The sequence below is a fragment of the Numida meleagris genome, chromosome 7 (assembly GCF_002078875.1).
Source record: "Numida meleagris isolate 19003 breed g44 Domestic line chromosome 7, NumMel1.0, whole genome shotgun sequence".
In the NCBI taxonomy this organism is placed as follows: Eukaryota; Metazoa; Chordata; class Aves; order Galliformes; family Numididae; genus Numida; species Numida meleagris.
The window spans coordinates 21,268,570-21,293,493 of record NC_034415.1 but is presented as its reverse complement, the minus strand read 5'-3'; the positions used below and the strand labels follow the sequence as shown (position 1 = coordinate 21,293,493).

The window sequence follows — 24,924 nt, the reverse complement described above, 5'->3', positions numbered from 1 at the left end:
ACTGTTAGAAATTCCTAGTTGATACCTCTCCTTACCTCCACTGAAATGGATGGCTGTAGCATGGGCTAGACGGATTGCTCTGGGCTTGTGAGTTCAGGTAAAATACAAGAGGAGAAGTGACAAGTGCACAGTCAGCACTAAATGGGAATTTAAGGTGCTGCAGACCTGGAGCAGACGTAGGAGAGAACGTGTGCTGATGAACATCACTTCCTCGGCAGTGGGAGTACAAAGGAGAGGAGATTCTGACAAAGTGCCGCGGTAGAAAAAAAAATAAATCAGGGTCAATATCATATCTTCTGCTTATCACATCAATAAAAAGGAAAAGAAAAAAAGACTTTCAAAACACAAGTTCTATCTTCTATCTCTCAGTACAGTAAACTAAGGGGTCAAAGTCATTCAATTATCACCCAAACCAAAATGTACTTGTCAGTCAACATATAGTATCTATTCCATATTATTTTTCCATTACAGAAATCTTCTGATCTGGAATTATCCAAATCCTGTTTTTCAGTGACTCCCAGGCTTTCTGGATCACCACTGTCCATTCTTAATGTCAAATTTTAGCTGGCAAAAATCAACCAAGATGGCAATGGCACCATTGACAGACATGGGCCATTCTTAGCACAGCCTTCGCAGGCTGCAATCTGGGAGTCGTGGTCCTGCACCACAGCTATGGCAACAATAAAAACAGTCAATAGCAAAAACATGAATTATACGAACCATTACCTTGAGGACAACATTTAGCACTGATAATGTTTTAAAACAACTAATTAAGCCTGAGAGCAGCACTGCAAAATGAGTTTATTCTAATTGAGCGGTGGGGAAACTGAGGCACAAAGAGGTTATGTGACTCGTTCATAGCACAGCCACGGCAGCATTAGGATTACAGCTGGGAAGGCCAATTCCCAGCTCTGTGCCCAGTTCTGCAAACTGAACTATTACACTGTGACTAGAGCTAGCAGCCAGCAATATTCCTATAAGCAGACAGCACAGAACACTTCACTAAGTAGCTGCTTTTCAAGAAGCTGCAAACAGTCTTCTACATCAACATAAAAAAGCTTAAAGACCTACTTTATTGAACTATACACGATGAGATGTCCTTCACTGGAAATAAAGGAAAAGTTAACTTATAAATATTGATATTATAAAGAAATCCTGGTTAACCACAAAAAGTATTGTGAAATACACTTATATGATGAAAGCCTCCTGCCCAGATTCCCATTAAGTGACAAGATAATACGTTCTGAATTTTCAGTTATCTGAAAAAGGCAAAAATATACTGCATTTGTTCCTGTGCTGAACCCTTGCAACTGAACGTATCAGCTGTAAGTTCAGGACAGGATGGCTGCCACCCAGTGTTAGGGCAGCGTGGAAGGCTGTTCAGCCAAACCCCTCATGGGGTTACATGAAAATAATGAAACTAAGTGTTTCAGTATGGCCATTCCTCTGGGAAATGTATACACCTTACTACCTTACTTCTTACCACACTTTCTTTCATTAGCGGCAATACACCCACTTACAATTTTTCAGTGTAGGGAATCCAAATGGAACCATCGGTTTGACTCAAAAATAAATAATCTCCAGTTGGAGTATTTGGGTGGTTTCTTTGCACATAACTACATGTAACTACATACAATCATGTAAAGTTACAGCAATTGCAAAATAAGTCATTAAGTATTTAACATCTAAACAGTGGAAGTCAACGTTACGATTCACCTACGATCAGGACTAGAAAATGCACAGTTCCTTAGACCTACTCCTCAAAACCATGCAATCCCTCCTGTACACAGGGAGCACAGCACGCACAGAGCACCAGCCACGGCTGCTTGCTGCTATCACTGTACGTTCAGCCTTTTCCTTTTTAAAATGTGGGCAACACTTAGCAGCATGCAGTCCTGGGCAATGCTCAGCGTGCTCCTGCATTAGAACAAACTGCTGCTGCCATATTGTTACAGCTATCACTGTGACTGCAACTGAGGGATGAAAAAAGTCTCTATTTGTTGTCCTTAGACATAACGCCTAGCAAAAAGGAAACGTGGGATGTGCTCCAGCTTTTGCTGGGTATTCAGACATTCTACAGGAGAAGTCCTGAAGCCGAGCACGTTTGCTGTTAATGTTCGCTGTTTTTAATTCCCTACTGAATCCGAATACTTCTTATCAGTCAGCAACTTTTAGGTATTGGCAAACCTCCCCAGGAGCAATCTCTGCTTAAGCAGCTGGTGGGCTTTGAGGGCTGCAGATGAAGGTTAAGCCGCCGCCTGCCTGCTCCTCTCATCACTGGGCAGGCTCCGTTAACCCTGCTGCTCACACACACAGCACTAAATAGATGACTTCCTTACCGTAACCCGTGGGAATAATAACATCACTATCAATAAATTGCCATTCTCACTGGTAGATTTCAAAGTATTTGTAAAGTATTAAAAAGGATTCAATTTTAATTTCTAGAAATAACACATAGTAATGTCAATAATTCTTCTTTTCCTTCAAATTTAGAAGTTTTCATATGTCGTCTTAGTTTAAGAAGACGACAAAGGTAGTAAAGGTTTCTCTAAATCAGAGCCCTGCGACAGCTTTCTTTGAAGTACTTTTTAGATTTGGAACAGTCATCTAATTAGAAAGACAGTTCCAAACATTTAGCTTCACTATATTAATCAACACCAGGTACAAAACTTAAACACAATGCACAATGTACACCATTTAAAAACATTTAAATATCGCTCTTTTTTCTGGCTGTACTTCATGGTAGATGGTCCGCAGAAATAAATTGCTAAAGTTCTTAAAATGAAATTCCCCCTACAGCCTAACAAGCAAGATGGATAAATTCTAACAACAAAAAGCAACGTTGCTTAGCACAGAACACTCTGCCTTGTTTTCTTCACCGTCTCCATTTGAAATGTTTAAGTGCAACTCATTTCTCACAGCAGCCCTTACTGGATCCGCAGCGACGGGGCTCCCAGCCTCTGCTTCCTCCGCTTCATCGCGGTGCTCTGTGGTTCTGCCCCAGCAAGAGGCTTCAGGGAGAGGAGACCCAGAGCACAGGGCACGCAGCGATCAGTGCGATCCCGAGTGCCGCGTGTGCCCCAGTGCCACAGAGACCTCAGGAGTTCAGCAGCGGTCCAGATTAGTCACATGGCTTGCGTCCAACATGTAATCATTAAAAAAAAAAATTAAAAAAAATCTTCTATTAATCAACTGATCCAGAGAAAGGCAACAAAGACCACGGGTATATGACTGGTAGGTGCAGAAAAGTCAGACGCACACCAACCCGAGCTGCTGGGCTGACAGCAGCATGCCCAATTCGGTGCTCAGCAAATCACCAAACTTCTCCCGGACTGCACGGGGCAGGAGCTCTCCCCAGGTCACATGGCAGGCACGACGTGAAGGCACACTCCAAAGGGTGCTGGCACAAATCCCACATGCCAGCTTGCAGACTCACACAGCGATAGGAACAGAGTCCCCACGTGCACCCAGAGCCTTTGCAGAGTCATCCGCGGTGCAAAGAGCAGCTGTTCTCTGCCGGCGAGCAAACACGTGAACCTGTCCCATCAGAATCAATCCCCTTCAGCACGCACACAACTTTGTACTCAAACAGTCCCCGTGCAGCTCCGTTCAGCTGCAGCTCCCGTGGCTGCCAGCATTGGCCCGGGAGCAGCAGGGCAGCGGCCGTCCCTGCAGCAGGGCAGGGGGATGTCCTTCAGCAGGGCACGGCGCTCCCCCGCGCCACACACATCGGCACTCTGTGTGCAGATGGTGGCCGCAATCAGCTCTACAGCAGTGTCATGCTATTGCAGAAAGCGTCAATATCCTAATGTCAACTATTCCTAAAATGTGTTCTTTGTAAGAAGTTGGCTTTCCAAATAAAATTTCCAAATACGTATCTTTGGTAGATTTTAAAGCGTTACGCTAATTTTCTTGAAGCCCATATTTAGGCATGGGAAGCTGCTGCTGTCACAAGCTCTCATCAATCACGACAGATTCCCAATTAGAGCCCTTATCTGCAGACAGTGTCAGGCACAGATCGCAGCCCCTGCAGCCCAATCCCATCGGGAGCACAGCCCGCCAGCCCGGGGTGCCTGGAGCACATTCCTTCCTGGGGGTGTGTGTGGGGGGGGGGACTTCTTTGCTTCTTTGATAAGAATAATGCTCCCAAACCACTTTTAAAGCCTCAGGTACAAGCAGCAGCGTCCCACAGAGCCCCGCAGGAAGGACCCGGCATGTCCCACCCCCAGGGCCAGCCCCATGGACAGCTGAGAGCTCTGGGTTATTTTTGCAGCCCGTGCTTCATGCACAAGGATGGAGCAGGCCCTGCATGCCACCTCTCCCTCCCCAGCTACAAAAATATCACAGCAGGAAGCGTTCAGGAAGGCACCGTTCCTTACGCTGTTTCCAGACCCAAGCCAGTGCACAAAAGTAGCAGAACTCCTCACCCCTTCCCAGAACCACTCCTTTCTCCCTTTACTGCCCTTTGGTTTCCCCCCACTGAGGCGCTGCACTTGGCTCAGCACAGGCCCCCCCCAGAAACGCCCACCCTCCAAGATGGGCAGCAACCCAGCGTTGTACCCCACTCCTCAGCAGATACAGCACTTGAGCAGAACAGGATAAAGACAAAAGGCAGCACTAAAGCTCACATTTTCTTTTCCTGCTATCAAATTTGTTATTTCCAAGGTCTAAGCATTACAGTTTAAAAAGGACAGAAGTAGAGGCCAATATAAACCGGCATCCAGCACATCCTCCCAAAGAGATGCCTTGGTGTGCTTAAGTGTTATTTTGTCAAGAAGCCAGGGGTAAGGTAAACTGTTATTTCATGAAATACCCTGTGAAGTTCCGAGGGCTGCAGAGGTTCACACCTTTGAGTGGGGGGAATATTCCCTTAAAATACACTAAAAGGAATAAAGACCATAGTAAAAGACCAGCATGTGTCTTTATCACGCACTATTATCTTGCTCACCATATTTCATACAGACAACCATACAAATTTACAGTTCATATTATCTGCTATCAGCACCTACCACCATCAAAACAGCAGTTGGTGATAGCTGCATTATTCAAATCTGTTACTGTCCCCCCTCCCATCTAACTGTAATTAATCTTACACAAAGAGGCCAGCATTTGGTCTTTGATGACACAGAAATCTTTACAACCATCAAAATATGCTATTTTGGTGTGAAAAAAAAAATTGTTATTACTGAATATACTCTGGGTTATCATTATTTTTAATGTTTCTTATCTCTCCGGGCTCATTATCCCCCGGACACGCTCTATAAAGGTATATTTGGTACAGATGTCTGACAGCAGGAAAGAATTAGTACCAAAATTTGCATCTGAAATTAAAAGCTGGTGTCGCAAATTTAGTTTGCTGAGGAAATTACTCTTTTCAAATTTAGATACAATTTGGGAGAACAGGATTTTCTTTCTATAAAATGTTACTTTTAGATATTGCAAAGATTACAGCAATCCAAGCTGGTAAACTGCCCAAGAAAACACGGGGAGTTCAAACATAAGCTCACAATGTTCATAAAAAACCTGAACATGTCAAGAAAGTTCGTGTTACGAAGAAGTGAATTTATTAGAATTGGGACAGTGAATAGGAAACCGGTTGGCCCCAGTGCATCTCCAGCCAGATCCAGGGACTGCTGGGCAGCCGACGCAGCAATGCGAGCAAACAGCGAACGCCCACAGCCACCACGTGTTGTGGTACGCACACGGACACGAGCCTCTGTCCTCCTAGGCCTGCAGCATCCCTGGTGCACTTCACATGCAGGTGCACATCAAAAGCACCTGGGAGCTGAAGGCAGCAGTACAAAAACAATCTCTGCAGCACCAAAAGGAGAGAACAGGGACAACGGCCCCGAGTAATTAAGCCACTTCCGCTAATAGGAAGGAGATCAAAGTTTGGGTCTATCACTTGGCATTTGCCGTTTGATATTAAAGAAAATATTCATGAATGGTAATTATTTTTATGAACAAAATATGAGAAAAACATATCCAATACATTTATATGCATAGTTTATTAAAGGAAAACTTTGATCTCAGATTACTGAGCCACACCAGAGACAGAATGCCACTACTCATTCCTCTACTAATACTAGTATTATTCAACCTCTTTGCAGCATTCAACTCAGCTGAGTAAAACTTCTTTTAGTGTATTGAATGGAACCCTCCATAGGAACACACAGACTTCAAGCACATCGACAACAAAACAGTACCTCGATAACTGAGCCATTTCTCTTACTGATGCCCTGCACACAACTCCCCCATCTGTTTCAGGTGCCTACTCACTCTCTGTTTAAGATTAGACTGCAAGACCTCCAAGGGAAAAACCATCTTTTTATGGTGAGCTTGTGCTCCCTTCTACTGATATGGAAGAGGAGCCGATAACAGACTTCCCAGGCTCCATCCTACCACTCCTTTGGTTCAGCTTCTACACAAGACCTCCTTTAGGTGGCAAAATTCCTCACGATCTCAGTACTGAGACATCTACCTCCACTTCTTCTCCTCAGCACAAGGAAGGGAAGCAACAGTTGTTCATGCCTACAGCCAGGTCCTGCACAAAAATAGAGTCAATAATACAGATCCAGGCAAATATGAAGCAATGAGTCAGATAGAGACTGAGTTAGAAATATCAGAAAGAGCTCTCCCTTCTCCATTCAGCAATGACAAGTAATCTCACTATTTCAGTCTAAAACATTTCTAACTTAACAGTCAACCAGTCAACAATGACCTAGCAAGCACAAACTGGAGCACAGAAGGCTCTGTCTGAACATGAGGAAGTACTTCAGTGCACAGGTTGCCCAGAGAGGTTGTTGAATCCCCATCCCTGGAGATCTCCAAAAGCTGCCCGGCCATGGGCCTGGGCACACTGCTGCAGGTGCTGCTGCTCGAGCAGGGGTTGGGCCACATGATGCCAGAGGTGCCTTCTCACCTCAGCCATTCTGTGAATAATCAAGTCTTCCTTTTAGCTCTGGCTTGCTGGCAAATAATGACTAGCCACCATGATATGATCGTTTTACAGCAGTTCATGTACCCCAGCCTCCTGACTAGCACGAGAAAATGCTGAGTGGCTATATATTTCTATAGAAGACAATTGACCCCGAACTGTGACAAAGGCTGGAGTTTGTGCAGAAAATGGTTGCATCTCTTGAGGATTCCTGGCACTGAGCCAGAGGCTCCATCCATCTGTCAATTCCTGCTTCCCTCCTGCCAGCAAACAAAAGTCAATGAACGACAGCCAGTGACTCAGGGCCTCACTACATAACCGCCCCTACTCCCTAGCTACAGTACAATGCCTTATCAGAATACGTTTATTTTTGGGTATGATGTTCACTGGTAAGTTGATGCAGGTAGAAGAAAAGCCTCCAGAAGAACTGAGAAATGCCTACAGTATATATCTCAGTGCACATTCTTAGGGCACTCCTTTTGACAGAATGGTTAAATAAATTTATAAATATAACATGTATCATATATATACACACACACATTATTATTGCCTTTCTTGATATAAACTTCTCTAATTCCTGATTCAAAGACTAACAGTGGATTTTTTTTTATTTTACACCAAGTAAGCATTCTGATACTGGGATATCCAAATCAGGTGCCTCAGCTCCACAGTACCTTCTTCAGTGATCCCATATGCTTATCAATATGGCATCAACACAAATATACATAAGCCATAATGCACCACTGAGTTCTTAAACACACTTCTCAAAGAAAGAGAAGTCATTTGGTAGAACTGACAACAAAATCTGTAATTCCAGAAAACACAAGTAATCAACTAAGTAACAAATGCAACTAACTGAACACATTTCAATTCCTCCCAGGCTTTAGCCTCACCAACAGCTGCATGCTTGTGCTTAAAATTTATGACTTGGGTCTTCTTGACGTAGATTGCTACGATGGCAGAAAACTAATGTCAAGTAATAAAAGCTGAAGGTGTTAAATCAGTGTAGAAATAAAACATGCAGTCATTCTGTTTAGTCACAATCAAATAAAACATTACACACTTGAAGGATTTCATTTGTATCTCAAGTATTTCAAATGTAAATGTATGAGTAGATCTGTGCCATACCCATCTCCGCACTTGAAGGAAGAGAAAATCTCTGGCATCCTCAATTTCAACTTCACATTTTTTGTTACAAAAATAACATTGTGTTAAACAAACAAAAACCCTATTGGTAATTCACTGTTCCACCAAACGTTTGAAGAACCTTTGCAATCTCCAACTCACGAGCACCACCATTCCTACACACCCAGCAAATATAGCCCAGCTTGCCTTCAAGGCATGCTGGCAAAAAAATGAAAATAAAAACAGAGTTTTACATTCTTCTTTACGTGACTCATTGACCGGTTGATCGCTGTCACGTGAACTAAATAAAAAGTTTTGGTCATAGCCCATTAAAAAAAAAAAAGCCTTTTGATCCGCTGCATTGTTCAGGACTGAGTCAGTGGCACTACACAGCGTTTTCCAAACGCCGCCTCTTACACAAAGGAGAGAGCTTGCATTAAATGATTGAAAGTTATTTCTCAGTAAAATCTGAGGAAGAAAAGTTACGTGCTTTTGTGAGCTTCACGTCTGTGGCATACAAGCTTTGGGAATCCATTTCAAATCACAGTGCAACAGCAGCCAGTTCACATGCTTCCTCTTTTATACAACACAATCAATAGTGCCATCTCTTGCACTGTAAATCTGTAAGCAAAGTAGAAGCTGAATTCTCTTACTGTAACTGTTAATTCACTAAGATTTTTTAAACATCACAATACTAGAAGTTTGTTACTTGTTTAAACTTAATTTTAGAAGCCTGCTTATCCCACCATTTGCTGCTTGGCTGGAATATCTCTGTGACACAGAATGCTCTGCAGGCACCTGACTGCGCAGCCCCGGATCTGTGCACAGATTTCTGCCAGCACAGACTGAAGAGCAGTCATCAAAGCAGTCCACAGCACATCAATAACCAGGGACAGCAGCGGACTCGCTCTGGGGATGTCACAGCAAGTAACACTCAACACTGCCACTCCTTCCATGGGAGGATCAGCTGAAGCTGATAATTAGCAGTAAGCCTACAGCACTGCTAACTTTCCTAATACACGCATGGAAACGAATAGAGGTTTAACCTCAGAGAAATGCAAGCTGGCTCCTTCCAAGTGCCTGACAGATTCTTGAAAACATCGACAGAGAAAACAGGAGATCTGCCTATTTATATGGCTTCCACAACTGAACTGCTGTACATGTTCAGATCAAACAACATAATGAATAAAGAATAGTTCTACTTACAAGCTTCCTCTTCTGGGGAGACTGAGCTCCTTCTGGAAAACAAAAAGAATTAAAAAGTAGAGTTAATTTTACTGGTTTCTGCATTCCTCACCTATTTCTCAGCAGTAGGAGGGCAGCCCCTAAGGGCCGGGGCCGCCAGGTGGCAGCAGCCGGCCGAGCTCCGGGGAGCGCCGCAGCTGCTAGAGCTGAAAAGTAAAAACACAAATACATTTCTTATTTTCAAGTATGAGTTCTCTAAAGTTTGGAATTTCATTACAGCTTCGCAGCACTGAGCAGATTTCACATGCGAATTCTCACAAAGCTGACAGCTCCCAGCATCGAGGAATAAATTCCTGCCATCAGACAAACTTGTCAAGATCTAATCAAAACATTTCAAGTGTGTAAGATAATAAATCATTAGCATCTATAACAGGTTGTATGTTTTATATTCCAAAAAGGTATTTCGTCTACTCTCATTTATTAGAAAGAATTAAAAGCTTCCAACTGTGAAGTCTGCATAGCAATGAATGCTCTTTGCCAATGCAAGTGGTAAGTAGATAGGGTGTAATTATCATATACCTCACACTGTTCCAGGTTTGTGTGTAATGTATATACATATATACACAAACACCAGCACAGGTTGCCCAGAGAGGTGGTGAATGCTCCGTCCCTGGAGACATCCAAGGTCAGGCTGGACTGGACTGCAAGCACCTGATGGAGCTGTAGGTGTCCCTGTTCATTGCAGGGGAGTTGGACTGGATGATCCTTAAGGATCCCTTCCAACCCAAATGATTCTTTGTGCAATGCATCTCTTGCATCACGTGAGCAATCTACGTATGACTAATTTACCCATTGTACAGAAGACCCAACAGAACAAAGGTGCCTGCTCTATCCAAATGATGATGTTCCACTTCTCCCAGAGCAATCCCCCCCAGGAGTGTCCCACACAGACACATGAAGTACTGACATGTCATGGCACTGGCTGGAAAAGGAAAGCAGTGATCTTTAGACCTCTTCATCCACCTTCTCATTTTTGAGCCGTGAGGGTCACATTTGCTTTGCTCCAGGCACAAGGGCTGCAGAAGAGGTCTAACTCTTCTCATCGTTGAGATTCTGCCACAGAGACAAACTACCACGGGAATCATGATCCTGTGATAGGACCAGCCAAACCTTTTCCTTTCCTCTGCTGGACACTTGTTTTACTCACATGATGAAAGCCTTAATGCTTCTTATACCTTAGCTATTTCAGAATGAAACACCCCGAAGGTTAAAAGGATTTGAGCATTGTTTATGAAATCATCTTCTGAAATCTGTTATCAGTTGAGTTGCCAAATAAAGAAGAAAACATACAAGCAGATGACAGCTCAATGCAGCTGAGCTGTTGCCCTGTCCATGCAGTGATAGTTTTCACCCCTGACAAGCACTGCATGGCTGCGGGATCAATAGGCTTCCAGTTTACCCAACAGTGGTGTGGCCACTGGAGATTGCAGTGAGCAGCAGAATCAGGAGCTCTGCTTCTCCTGAGTCACCTAAAGAAGTTCCATCTCAGAGAAAAAGGCAACATACAATGGCTGGGGATGGAAGCAAGGAGGGAGCGGAGAGCAGTCAGAATTGATGCCCATCTCAGGGCACTCCCATGGAAAGCTGCAGACCTCCAAGGGACACAGTGCCAGTAAATACCTGAATGGGGATGTGGTCACAGGGCAGACACTCAGCTGGAGCTTACACTGGCTTAGGAGTTTTGTGTGTGCAATGGCACCCATTGAGAGGGGGTCCTACAAATTATAGGATAATTTCTAACACGCAGCAGCACTACAAAAATGCTGATTAAATAACTATGCAAAACATAACTAAGAAGTCCAATAGCATTTTGCAAATACCCTCTGAAAGTGAAAACTGCTCAGAATCAGTTTTATTGTGCAGATTAAATGTTTCAGATACTAAAAGATGAGGGAGGTGTGATTTGACTGGCTCCCACCCACTCTACAGCTGAGTATGCCATTACACTTCCATCCATCCTTTGAAAATAAATCACACTTAAAGAGTTAAGATAACTCCTAGAAGAGCGCTCAGCTGTAACTGCTTGGTCTGAAACACTACTTGCAGGGTGCAGCTGTAACCCTCCATGCAGAAGTGCTATTTTCCTATTGCCCACCTTTCCAGCAAGGACAACCCGTGAACACTGGGGATTTCAGATGGCCTCTTCCAATGGCACACCTACCTTCCCCATCACTGCCTGCCCCCACCTGCAGACACCAGCACTATCCTACAGCCAGTCCCCTGCCCCCCCTCTGTAGGGCACCAACACAACCTCCTACACAGAGGCTTACAATTTAAATTTGGTTTACACTAAGCGTTCCATATTTTAAATGACTGCTGCACATTATTCCAAAGGAAATTTTGGAAGTGGAAACAAAGAACGTCTTCCACAGATCCTACGTCACGAAAAAATAAGAAGTGAATTAAATCCTGCAGTACACAAATGACAGCAACAGACTGCTCTGAAAGTTAATCTTTTGTATCAGATCCGTGTTTCAAGGCACAGTTATTAAACATGCAGCCTGATCTCCACATGACAAAAGCAGCAGCAGATTTTCAGACAAGTAGCGAAAAATGAATTTTGGGAAAGGAATACGGCATCATAGCATTTATCAAAGCTGGTTCTGAGCCCCTTCTTCAAAGGAGTGCCTTATATTTGCCTCTATCTTATCATCTTGAATAACGCAGGTATAAAATCACGCCCTAACAACACATTACAGTTCTGATCTCACAACAGAACCAGATCCTCACCGGCCCCACCATTTTTCAGGCAGTAAGGAGGCCAAAATAGAAAACATACCGGTCATTTTAAGCATAATTTTTTTGTGTACATAATATATGGTTTACTACATATATACTGAAAATTTATTCTATAGTGATCTCTTGTATACAGAAACTGCCATAAAACATAATTGTTCCAGAGAACAGAAAGAGTGCTGTCTTTCTGTATGCATATATGCACGCTACATGGAATGGAAATGAAGTCTATTTGTTCATTGACCTACACGACAACCCGCATCTTTTAAACTGATATGTTATGTTATAAAAGTGCGAAGAGAACAGGAGCCCATCACTCAGAATTGTCACTTTATCTCAATCCCGTAATTTGTCCTTGAATATGTAGCCGCACATATGGCACAGACCCACAGGCAAACTTGGATGCTGGAGCTGCACTGATGGCAGTTTAAACGCAGTCCTTTCAAATTAAAGGGAGAACCACCGCTACCTTCAGGATGCCTCACACTTTTGCCAGAGCAGCCAGCGTGATTCCTGAGATTGCTTTTGACCTTGGCTTTCTGCATGGCAGCTCACTATCATACCAGTTGGGACAATAGACAAATATTTTTACAGCTATACCAGTAAATACATTTCAGTTAATAAGTTAATATTTCACAGATGATGAAATTCCGCTGACACTCATTGACCTAGTACCACGCACTCATGTTTTAATTTTTTTCCTTTGCTGACGACATTTGCTTTAGGGTATCTACCAACCAGCAGGGGATTAATTAAATCTCTTTCTATACATAACCATTTGCATTACAGAAATGATATAATGAGGGTTAGAATCTCCAGTTCTGATGGAAAATACAACCTGGCCAGGCAAGGACGAACTGTAATCCATCCATCAGATTAACAGAAAAGAATTTTTCATGGTGATTAAAAAAAACACCCCACACTAAGCTTCTCTTTTTCCTATCAGAATCTGTCAAGAAAAATAATTTCCTTCTTTTCACCATATCATTGTAAATGGTTATTAAAAACAATACTTCTCAATTTCTCTCTCAGGTCATGATTACATCTGAAATTGTTTGCCAAACTCATCAGGAAAGAATTTTAAACAGTAACACAAACCGTATCTGTACTGAATGCCAGATTAGCCTATGGAATATACTGCAGATACTATTTTATATCATACGCTGTCTTTTTAGAAACTAAATTCAGAATCATATGGTTTAGATCATCAGCTTAACTACAGTGATGCTTAAAATAAAGAAAACAAATGCCCAAACACTTTCCCCTGTCATTCAAAGTACCGGGAGGACACTGAGCTTCATTCCCAGACCCTACTCAGCACCACAGTGAATTTACACCTGCAATCAATCGCACACATCCTGAACTGCGCAGCCCAGTGGTACGCCTCTTCCCATATTCCCCAAAGAGCCCTTTCCTAAGAACTCTCACCTTCATGGTCGCGGGCGGCAGATCCTTCAGGACCACGTGCGTGGCACTACGATAGCTTGCAGTGCACCTGTTCAGCTGGTGCTATCCTGGGTACCCTACACACTCAAAGCAAAGAAAATGCCTTCTTTGGATTAGTTCCCTGCCTCAACAGAAGTTACCTGTCTGTAGAAACATCATTTGCAAAGTATGCGAACGTAGAAAAACAACTGCGTGGAAAAAAGAAAAAGGAAAAAAAACAAGACAGCTGTTGGGCTGACAGATGACCCCATTTCTCTAAATAAACAGTTTATATCAGTCTTGAAACCAATGGGTCAAGAATCAGCCAATGATGCATTTAATGTTTCTAGCATCCTCTGGCCTTTTTGCTCTCTTCAGCAAAAAAAAAGGCCTTGGGTTTATTTCAAATAATGGCGCAGAATAAAGTAAGGCTAAAAGCCCTTTCAACTTTAAACAAAATTCTCAATCACAGCCAATTATTTCCTTGTCCCCACAAGCCCTCTTCCCTGGGCAACGCAAAGTTCCTCCTTTGAAGGCAAAGTGAAGGATCCGGGTCACATCTGCGCATTAACCTCTCAAGAATATATGGCTCTGAAAGTTGCCCACTAACCTTTGGTACCACTTAACCTCTGGGCTTGTCATAAGACTAAGGCTACTGCTTACTTGACCTAAAGTAATTACAGAATACATCTCAAAACTGATGAGAATTTCCACTTTTCTCAGAATATTTTGAGTGGGCTCCACTTCCATAAAGATGTGTATCGTGTAGATAAATAGACAGACTTAAAAAAATAAGTATTCATATATGCATGTGCATATGTATGTGTATGTATAGATATAGATAAATATTTGTTGTTTTTTTTTTTTTAACATAACCTGAAGTGAGAACTCCATGTTACATACTTTACATTACGTTTTGAAGCCCACAGTACAACATGATGCAGTGCCCCATGGGCACTGTCGAACTCACTCATGGCAACAAATGTGACTGAAGCCACACATCATAGCTCAGACAGGCAGATGACAACACGAGTGATGCATGCAAACTGCATTCCCAAGTGGGTGAGCAGAGAGCTGCCCGAGCCATGGGCCCACAGCAGCTGCTGCAGCCGAGCTGCAGGTTATGTGCTGCGTGGGCGCTCGCAGCCAGGGCTCGCTAACAAAGCGGTGAATGACTTGCAATTCTCCAAGTCTCATTTCCTCCGCAGCGTTCCTTCCTATCTCTTATTCGGGACTAAGAGCCCAGGGTCAGTCTAATTTCATGCTATCAGTAAAGCAGCAGTCTTTCTCTCACAGTAAAGAAAATAGCTACCTACATATTTGATCCCAGGCTTTTCAGCTGAGGTTAAACAGTGAATGGTTTTTGAAAATTAAAGCCAACCCCTGAGAACCCTGGTCACATTACGAATAGCAGGTACAGTAACTCAGCTGTTCAATCCTGGATGTCAGCAAACTAATTTACCATCAGCTTGATTGTCTTCCCCGAGGCTAAAAAAAAAAAGAGCAATTATATAGCAGCAGCTCTCTTCAAATACATTTGCCAAACTTACTTTTAATATGTAGCACATAAAAGATCGCAGATATAACTTCATTTGAAGATTACAGCTTATACATTGCAGCCCCAAGAGCCGTAGATGTGATGCAGAAGCACAGAAAAAGAAGCAGAAAAGACTTGCTCTCATAACAGTCAATACATAAAACACAACAGCAATAGCTTCAGAGGGCTGTCAGATAACACTCCTAAAACAAAGTACCAATCAAATGTATGGAGAAGCTACAAACAGGCGAGATGCAAGGTAGTCTTCTGTAAATAAAAGGCAGGCTACAGTTTAAAATCTGAGAACTAACGTACTTAACCAACTCCAAATCTTCATTTTGTGTATTATATTTTTGCACAGATTAGCCTAAGGGAGAGGAATATTGAGAGGAATAATGCGCGCAGCTTAGACAGCTCATTAATCTTTCTCATTACCTAATTCTAGCTTCACAAGGCCACGAAGCAGATTACTGATCCCGGCCGTGTGCGGAGCAAGCTGCCCAGCTCTAACTGCCACCCAGATAACAGGAGCAACATTCACAATGCTCACCCATTTTGCCAGACCGCGCCAGCCTGAGAAATTTAAGTCAAAAGGTCACGCTCTGCAAAAGTTTGGAAAATGCAGAAAGGAGAGTCATCTCAGAGACATACAGGAGCACGCTATTGTTAGAAACTGCTCTGTAAATTACTCTGTCTTGACTTGCACCAAAAATTCCTTCAAGACTGGGCATGCAGCAATCCCAAGGAAATGGTCACAGCTGCTAAGAATGCCAAGAGCATTACAAATAAACAAACCCCATTTTATTCCCTCTCTCGTTGGCTCGTACTAATATTAATCTATGATTAAGTCAGTCGTCGTTTCTACAATACACACATCTACTCCTTAAAAAGCTGTTTCTAAAAGAATTGACAGCCAGCTTCAAGGCTACCTGACCGCTTACTTTACTTACAAAAATCTTCAAGCACCTTTTGTTCAATGTATAACAGAGTACTGAGCCCAGCACCCACTCAGGTTATCTTGCATGGAAGTTCTGTAAAACAACAGGTATCTCACGTGGAAACTCCTGGGGCAGCAGCCCCCAGCTCACACTGGTGATGCATGCATGGAGCAAGGATCAATGGTTACATAGAGAATCACATTGAAATATGTAGCTTAAGAGAAACCCCTTACTGAAGTTAGACTCAAAAAGGTTCACTGTCAGTTCAGCATTAACATCATCATCATCAAGCATCTCATAACAGCCAGAAGGGTCCTGGTTATTGTCAGGTCTGCTTCTCACCGAGGCCCCAGTCATACGCTATTTGGGAAGCAGACAGGCAGGAATGAAGTCAGTTGTGGATTTTTTCCTCCATGTTAAGCTGAGACATTTGACACAGAACGTTCCAAGTTGGAAGCCACCCCCAAGGATCACCGAGTCCAACTCTGGGCTCTGCACAGCACCGCCCAAACCCAAATGCTATGGCTGAGAGTTTCTTGAGCTCCAGCCACTCGGGGCTGTGCCAGTGCCCTGGGGATCTTTACAACCGTGTATTTCTCAAATAATTTAGGCAAAAAGAAAACCTGCATCAGACCATTCAGTGACCCCTGAAATAAGACCAAGTTTGCTAATATCAAATCTCTAGGAAAAAGCCCTATGGCAGAGGAACAGCCCCGTTCCTCAAACAGCCCCCACACTGCAGGCATCCCCCACCCTGCCCAAAAGCTGCACCACATCCCTTCCGCACAGATCATGTGAGAACACTCTCAGAAATTGAAAGCATAAGCAATCAATTTTAAAGATATTTAGTAATTAGCCCTAAAAGGGATTCCAAGCATATAAAGCTCCCTTGCCTTCATCCCGTTTATGACTGATAGCATCTGTAACCTCACGAGGCATCCATTAAGTTCAGTAGTTAATTACATCTGCTCTGAATGGACGTTATTTAGAGAACAAGCAGATGTAATTTCTCATTGCTTTGCTAATCTGCACGAGGCACTCCAGCTCGCCCCTCTCCAATCTCTGCTTCTCAACAGCAGCAGGGCAGCGGGGACAGGAAGAAGGTGGTTGGTTTTGCAAAGGAATAAAGACAATCCACTGTTTTATGAGGACCTCCTTGTGCTGGGCACCATACAAAAGTCCAGAACAAGCAGGTGCCCACCAGCATTTGTATCGCTGTGAGCAGCCAGCAGAACTCTAACTTCTTTCTGCCCTCATTAGCGAATGGTGCAATACTGTTCACGTGCACCAGGCTTCAAACTGTAGCCAAGCTGAAACCTAAATCCTCCACAGGAGTGAAGGAAGAAAGGGTTTCATTGTTTCATTCCCAGATAATATTTACAGCAAAAGCAAAGAGCCACAGAAAGTCTGTAGTCACATTACGTGTATAGGAAGAGAATGATCCCCTGGAAATATGAGGTGTGACTCAGCCAAGTTACACGCCAAGTAATTCTACAGCTACCTGCTTAGAATTCATTCCAGAAAACAGTATTTTCAGTGAAAAACAAACAGTAAAGCGAAGCAAGCTCTCCTACCAGCTCTTTCACGTATACTTTTAAATAGATGTTTTATTTGCTTTGAAATATCTAAATTACCATAACAATTAGAAATACCTGGCAATTAAACGTTCTCCTCCGTTTTGATCAGGTAGAGGAACTGTAACCACCACCCGTCTTACCCTCATTATACAGTGACAGTCTTGGGCTACCTTCATTTCATGGGAACACCGCTCCCTGCCATGTTCACATGCGACAACACTCTGAAGGCGGAACACAAAATGTAAAACTGCAAAGCAGCACCAGGCCAAACCCAAGATTAACGTACAGATCAAAATGAGCGTGGTGAAAGGTTTATACTGATGTATGCAGGACAATTTCAGGCTCGGAGGGGGCAGAGTCTATCTTGGGAAAGCAACATCTATTGCTTTCAAAATGAAAGCCAGCAGAGCTGGGAATCGTAGGCACTGCCTGACCTCATCCCTGGGCGTATTTTTAATCAGCCACATCCAGGCTGTCCTTCAGGTATATCATAAACCACGCAAACGTCAAGTGAATTAAGGTTTTTCAGATCTCTGTGATTTCTCATATGAAGAAGCATGTGATCTTTCACAGATTTATTTCTGAACAACCTCACATTTAATACAGTTGGATAATTCAGACTTCCTTGGTGCCAAGAGATCTGTTTCAGAGCGAAGGAAAATTCATCCCCAATTACAGAACAAGTAAAATGCAGACGCGCTCCCAAAGCACAGGTTTGAGAAACTGCAGACTGCGCCTAATGACTTTAGTTCTGATGGGTGATTAGTGTGCTCTGTAATGGACTGACAGAAACAGCTGATTCTATTACAAGGACATGTTCTGGCCAGAATTTTCTCTCTGTTGCACTTAAATTATAAATATGTACTCTCTTGAAAATTTATGGAGACAAAAAGATAGTAATCAATCTCAAAAACTTCTGTCTTCTGTCCTCTATAATACTTCAAATTAGAACAAACAATGACTTCATCACTGGGAAAAGACTTTCAAGCATTCAGGACTGTCTGCACGGCCATTACTCTTCCATACTACAAAGCATTCGGGTCTCTTCATCCTCCATGCCTTCTGGCCCTTTGGAAGGAACTGCGAGGTTTGGGCTCATCCAGGTGTTGGCTTCAAAGGCATATTTTAAGGAATATTCCACTTTGTACTTATGGGTAGAGAAGAAATTTACAAGACTTGCACATTCATCAGAAGTTGCCATTCAACAGCTCTTTTCTCTGAACAGGATTTAGAAAGTGGCTTTTTCTGAAACTGACAGATGAGAGAGCAGCCGCTCTAATCAATGTCCTTGTTCATACTTGGAGGTTCAATTCCAAACATGCTTACGGCGCTCGGCTCATGTTAGCTTCTGGGTAGTGAGCACAGGATGGCTTTATTTCAGAAGTTGTTAACACATTGTTTTCAACTGAATGTCTTTAATGTACTTTGGAAGCCCTAGAACACCAGAACCAAAGGCCATACACACTTCACACAACCTACAAAAGGCATACACACTGGAAAAAGTAGCACAGAAACCTCAATAAGGGCCAAACAAAGTAGCAGAATGGTGCAATCACAAATAAAAAAAAATAAAAAGCATGCTTTATATGTCTACGCAAGCTTGCTCACAGCTATTTCTCAACAGTTTTGATGCATTTTTCTTCTGTCTATCCCACTCTAACAATCAGCCCTATCCAGAAGCATTTCTCAGAGTGGAAGTTACAGTTTTGATGTGCTTACCGCTTGTGTTAGAGGATGTTTGGTATAAAAAGCATTTGTAGTTGCTAAAACTCTTAATTGCCATGATATCTTTTAATAAAATAAGAACTCACTTAAGTATTCACATTTTTGTTTGAGAAGGACTAAACTACGAAGAAAAAGCTCGAAAGCTTATTTAGTTTAGTGACCATCTATAAAGAAATAACTCAAATAATTTACAAAGACTTGAGATTTAACTTTTCAATAGCAACCTTCTAGCTGCATGCTATGTGGCATAATACAGTGTCTTCTCCATCAAGAAAAAACTTGGTTTATTTTGTTTCAGTGTTTAACTCCTTAATCCATCCTTAGACATGAACGCGTTCTCTCAGGCGCTGTGGCTGATCCCATGAAATCATTCACTGCCTACAAAAGCACACCTGGATTCAGTTCAGTCATTTACCTCTGGGTTTAGATTCTGTGTTAACTGATGTGCTTCATTTCTATAAACAGGTTAGATACAAATAAATTAGTTTCATCATACTCCAAGACTGCAACAGGTTCAAAGCTCTTGGAATATGTTTTCCCTGTGTAGTTTTTCACAAAATAAAGGCACAGGAAAGAAGAGCAAAGAGGATGATTCCTATTCAATCTTCTTCTTCAGGATAGAACATTACACCAAACTCAGCTCAGTATTTTGAGCGTGTCAGTTTACTTCACTGAATGGCACACCCCCCATCAAAAATTTTCTGGATTTAAGGGTTTATTTTTAATATGGACCTGGTATTTACTGAATTTGGAATTTTAATAGCAGAAAGCAAGACCACTATCTCACTCAGAAATTACGGATGATTGGCAGTAGGAAGATTTAAGCACCATATATAATAACCCCAAAGTAATCCTAGTGTGGTTTCTGGGGTTACTGCAGATTTACATATATGCTAAGTAGTATTCTTGACTTAACATCTTAAAGAGTCTTTTCTCACTTATGAGCAACAAAGAAAAGTTACAAGTAACACTCATTTACAAAGATGTTTCTCCACTTTTACTAATTCTCCACCATCATCTTAAATAACGAATCAGACTTTTTTTCTGCCCATCATTTATTTTCATAGAAGCATTCATCTTTAGAACAATTGAAAACACCAACTTGATGTTCAGGAGAAAAACTGAGATAGCTCACAGGGACAAGACCTATCAGAGAGAAGTTTAGCAAGAAAAAAAAATACAGATCCTCAGAGAAAAAAAAGCATCTTCTCTGATGTAGCACGTACTCTGTCTCATCAGGAGATGAGCCCCTGTGAGAGCGCCCTGCTTTGTAAACACAGGGCTGGAGATATTTCAGTGGGAGGTAAAGCAACCAAAATCATACCCCCTCCCTCTGCTGAGGCTGTCAGAAGCCAGCCAGCGCTTGTGCCTACTCTGCCTGCCAGTTACAACTTGCTTAAAAATCAACAGGTATCGCAGATGATGAGAATATCTTCTAATTTCCCAGTAATTCTAATGGAGTATTTATAAGCCTCTTTCTACCCAAGTTTAACAATAAATGCAGATGTACACAGCATTTCAACACACACTGATTTGACGAAGCAGAATGTATAGTGTAAAACAAACTATGGAGAATCATTTGCAAAATACCTACCGAAGAGTACTACATCTTGCTTTTAAGATGAAATACTTTGAGTTTTGCCAATTTTAATTATACTAAGTAGCATTCCAGTGCCTATTCAGTCTTAAAGAGATAATGAACAGTACATGAAACTAATGAAGCAAATGACTGACAAAAACAAAGTCATATTTCCAAACAGTCATACCAGGGGAGGTTTACACTGGATATCAAGAAGAATTTCTTCATGGAGGATGAAGTCAGGCACTGGCACAGGCTGCCCATGGGGTGGGGGAGTTCCCATCCCTGGAGGTGTTTCAGAGACGTGTGGACGTGGCACTGAGGACACAGGTTAATGATGGGACTCTGTTAACCAGGCTGATGGTTGGACTCGATGATCTTGAAAGGCCTTTTCCACCGTGGATGAATCTTATTCATAGAACCATCTCTTCCTAACCTCTTCTGCTTTCAACAAGCAAATTAGAAATAAGTGAGATCCATTCAAATCCTCGCTTTTTGTTGGTTCTCCTAATCACTGTATGAATTATAAAATTACTCTATCTCCTGTATCCCTGAGCAGGCTAAGCATTCTCAGCATCCCTCATGCTCAGACAGAAAGCTGGGTAATGTTTTCAGTGTGCGAGTTATATCGCATTAAGGCGTTTAAATGATTTTATTACAGCAAAGTGCTAGATGAGAGACTTCAGTGTTTACCATTAATTCCAGCACAGAGTACATTAGTATATACTGCACAAGAGCAAACATTTCAAAAAAATGTGAGGAAATTATTAGGTGATTAGTCAACACAATGCCAAAACTGATACATGCACCACTAACTGCTCATACTCCTACATAAGGCCAAACTAACACTAATTTCAAAAAGAAAAGAAGAGAAAGTGTGAGTAGTTCACTGAAGACAATGTACAGCTGGAGGCTGGAAAAAAAGCAAGCAAGTTGATAGGCAGCATCAAGGACAGGATGGAACTTAACATGGAAATTACTATAATGCCATTAGCTCAGTCAGAAACGTATCAGCTGCTACAATGCTACAGCTGGTCCTGGCCATGCCATTCACAGACACATCCCAGGCTCCTAGCTGAGATAGTGCTACTGTGCTTAAAATTAATTTTCCCATGCAATACTTAATTGAGCCTGAAATTTGAGGGGAAAAAAAGAGACAAAACTATCATCTGGACTCCGAGCACTAAATTTAAGGAATACGTTTTTAAAAGAGAGTAAATAATTAGTCCTTCTAGCCAAAAGAACAGAGCTATCTTCAGAGATCTGCAGTATGACAGCACGGGCACAAAGCTGTGCCTTCCTGTGTTAGAGCAGGAGTGCCTCCAGTACTACTGAAAGAAAGCAACTTTCAAATGCTGGCAGCCATCATCTCAGCAAAAGGAGACTTTGGCTGCAAGCGATGACAGTCTCTTGGATTCATTGAGTAAAATCATAGGAAAATTCCCATGGAAAGAAGGCTGTTCAGAACAAAGGACAATGCTGGCACTAGAACTGATTCATAAAACGGGTGAATATAAAAGTGCTGGAAACTGAAAAAGTTCCTAATTTTCAGCTGACCACATTTCTGAAACTATTGCAACATGGATTATGAAACATCTACACTCCCCGCGGTCCTAAAGATACACAACTGGACAGTGCATATACATTAATTCACTTACCACGCGCAATCTCTATCAATGCCCATGCACACACAGAAATTCCATTTCATACAGATATATGGAAAGTTCACACATATTAACATGGACATATCCAAACTTCAAAGTACACAGAAGAGCAAATCTTGCTCCAGTGCACTAAGAAAGCCGATTCCTGTATTATTTGAAACACACATTTTACAACAGACTTCTTTCTTTGGAAAACAAAAGGTTTAAAAGCCACAGGTTTCTGAAATGCATTTTCTAGATATGCAATCTACGGAGGCATTCAGAAACAGCCTGCAATATATTTAGCAGGTAAATTGCTCAAGCTTAGTACGAGAGGAATTTTCCTAATCTGCTTAAGGACAGGATATTTCAGTGGCAACATGGCCGCTGCTATATGCCTGTGTTTCTCTGCACTAAGCCTGTTTATTTTTTGTTTTCTGTTTAGTTTGATTCTCTGGGGGGGATTAATTGTTTTTTTCTTTTTTGCCCTCATGGTAGGATCGCTTTATTATCTGATTCTACGGCTGCCATTGCCATTTTCTGTTGGAGCACTTTGTTGTTTGCTTTGTGGCTCGTCGTCAGTGAACCCTCTCTAGTTATATACAACCTTTTTGGCTCTTTAACTCCACTCTTCATACACTACAAGTTACCTTATGAGAGAGAAGCTGCACGAGTACCAGCCCCAGCTGTCACCAAGTGAAGACTACAGGAGGATCTGGCTGCTGCTGACACACTGAGGTCCCAGCTGAAATACTTCTTAAGCCACAAATGTGTCATTTGGGATGGATGGAGGTACATCCCCACATCTTTACAGATGGATGCACTCCAAGTCTAGGAATCAAACTGCTGGAGAAAACACTGCGGATCAGGATTTATTTCCAGGAGAAGAAAGAACCTACCAAGGATCCAAAGGTTTTTTTTATCCGGCTCTAATTCCACTGGCTATTACTGTCAGGGGTTATTTAGGGGTTTTGCATCTCTAAACCGTAAGGTTTTCACTATAAAGAAAAAAGAATTAGCATGTTTGTGTCAATTAATGAAAATATTTAATTTTAACTTGGTTATTAAACTTCATATTACACATTTATGATATAGACTTCGGAAACACACTGGTTGATCAATCTCAACCATTAATAATGCAATGAAAAGAATGACAGATCGTTCATGATCAACTCAGTTCTGAAGATGCAAACTTTATAAACTGAGAAAGGATCATCTCAGATCATCTAACACTGACTGTTGGTTGCATTGTCAATGAATCAGTATCTTGTATCACCCTTAAAAATTAAAACTATATACTTTGGAAAAAATTGTGTATTGTTTGCCATCAGGGGACAAAGGGTGTCCATAAAGTATTTGGCTATTCTTTTATTATCAGCTTGTTATGCATCATGCATCAGAAGGTAAGCACACACTTAAAAGAAAAAAGCAATTTCTCGTAAATTGATATCACTGGTTGACAGTATTTCCTACTTTTGTCTCCTGCTATGTTTCTCTGTTATAAGTTTAAATTGTGTTTAGCTAGTATTCTTATTTAATATTTTCCTGCCGGTAAAGTTCTAACCCTTTATGCGCAAGTCAAAGTTACCATCATAAAACCAAGGGCATACTGGCTGCCCTTACAAACTGCAATGAACTTTTTTGCATTGTCTTGAGATTATCATTGAAGAATAACCTAAACAGTCTCATTTCTCAATTAATTCCCAAACTTTCTTGTTCCTGTAGTTGAGGCTGCAGTCAAACCATTGCAAGGATCAGGTAAGGACAAGAAACAAAGCAGCCTGTAGCCAGCTAGATGCACAGCTGCACGTCTTTTGCAAGCCTTACTTACGTTATAGTCATTAACCCTGTTAACACTCTCCTGCCCCGGTAAATTCATCTGATGCTGTAAGCTCATTTCTCTTTCTATTTGTTCTCAGGTTGCAATTCCACCAGATTTGCAGCTATGTCTTTCATCTTCCAGATCAAAATGGTACAGATGAATTTTTACCTGAATCAGAAATAGAAGACCTTACTCATATTAGTAACGTTAGCACTTTTCTTCTAATCCTATTAGCATTAATATTTGTATTTTTCATCTCCATCCAATACTGGCTACTGATTCCTTGTGCTAGTTTTACTTGGTTTATGGTTGATCCTGTGGTGCTTTAAGCGTGATAAATTTCTAGTGCTCGCTTGACGATCATATTTTTAGTTCAAAATTTTCCATGAGCAGAGCTCCATGTTATGATTTTATATTTCTACTCATATAGCTATTACACAAGTTCTTTAAAGAATTATGATTCACATTCTGATCTCTCTTACGCTATTTAACATATGTCAAAATAAATAGTAGAAAAATCCTTTTGAATTAAAAAGAGTATCTGCGTGGATATTGCACAAACCTTTATCAACTAAAATAGCATTTGAAGATTTCCATTCCAAAGCAATTACCACTTCTGCAGAAGAAAGGAGCTG

General features: G+C 41.8%; 1 protein-coding gene across 2 annotated transcripts in view; it reads right to left on the bottom strand.

Annotated features, from left to right (window-relative positions):
• Window positions 1–24,924, bottom strand: part of MAST2 (microtubule associated serine/threonine kinase 2) — a 151,287-nt gene that overhangs the window by 84,831 nt on the left and 41,532 nt on the right. Inside the window, exons 3-4 of one of the 2 annotated variants that reach the window (XM_021405165.1) lie at window positions 9,269–9,300; window positions 36–242 (exon numbers count right to left, since the gene is read on the bottom strand). In XM_021405165.1, the coding sequence (XP_021260840.1) occupies window positions 36–242; window positions 9,269–9,300 (239 nt within the window). Of the gene's footprint in view, window positions 1–35; window positions 243–2,931; window positions 2,994–9,268; window positions 9,301–24,924 lie in introns of those variants that run through there. The other variant, XM_021405166.1, reaches the window with a different exon arrangement.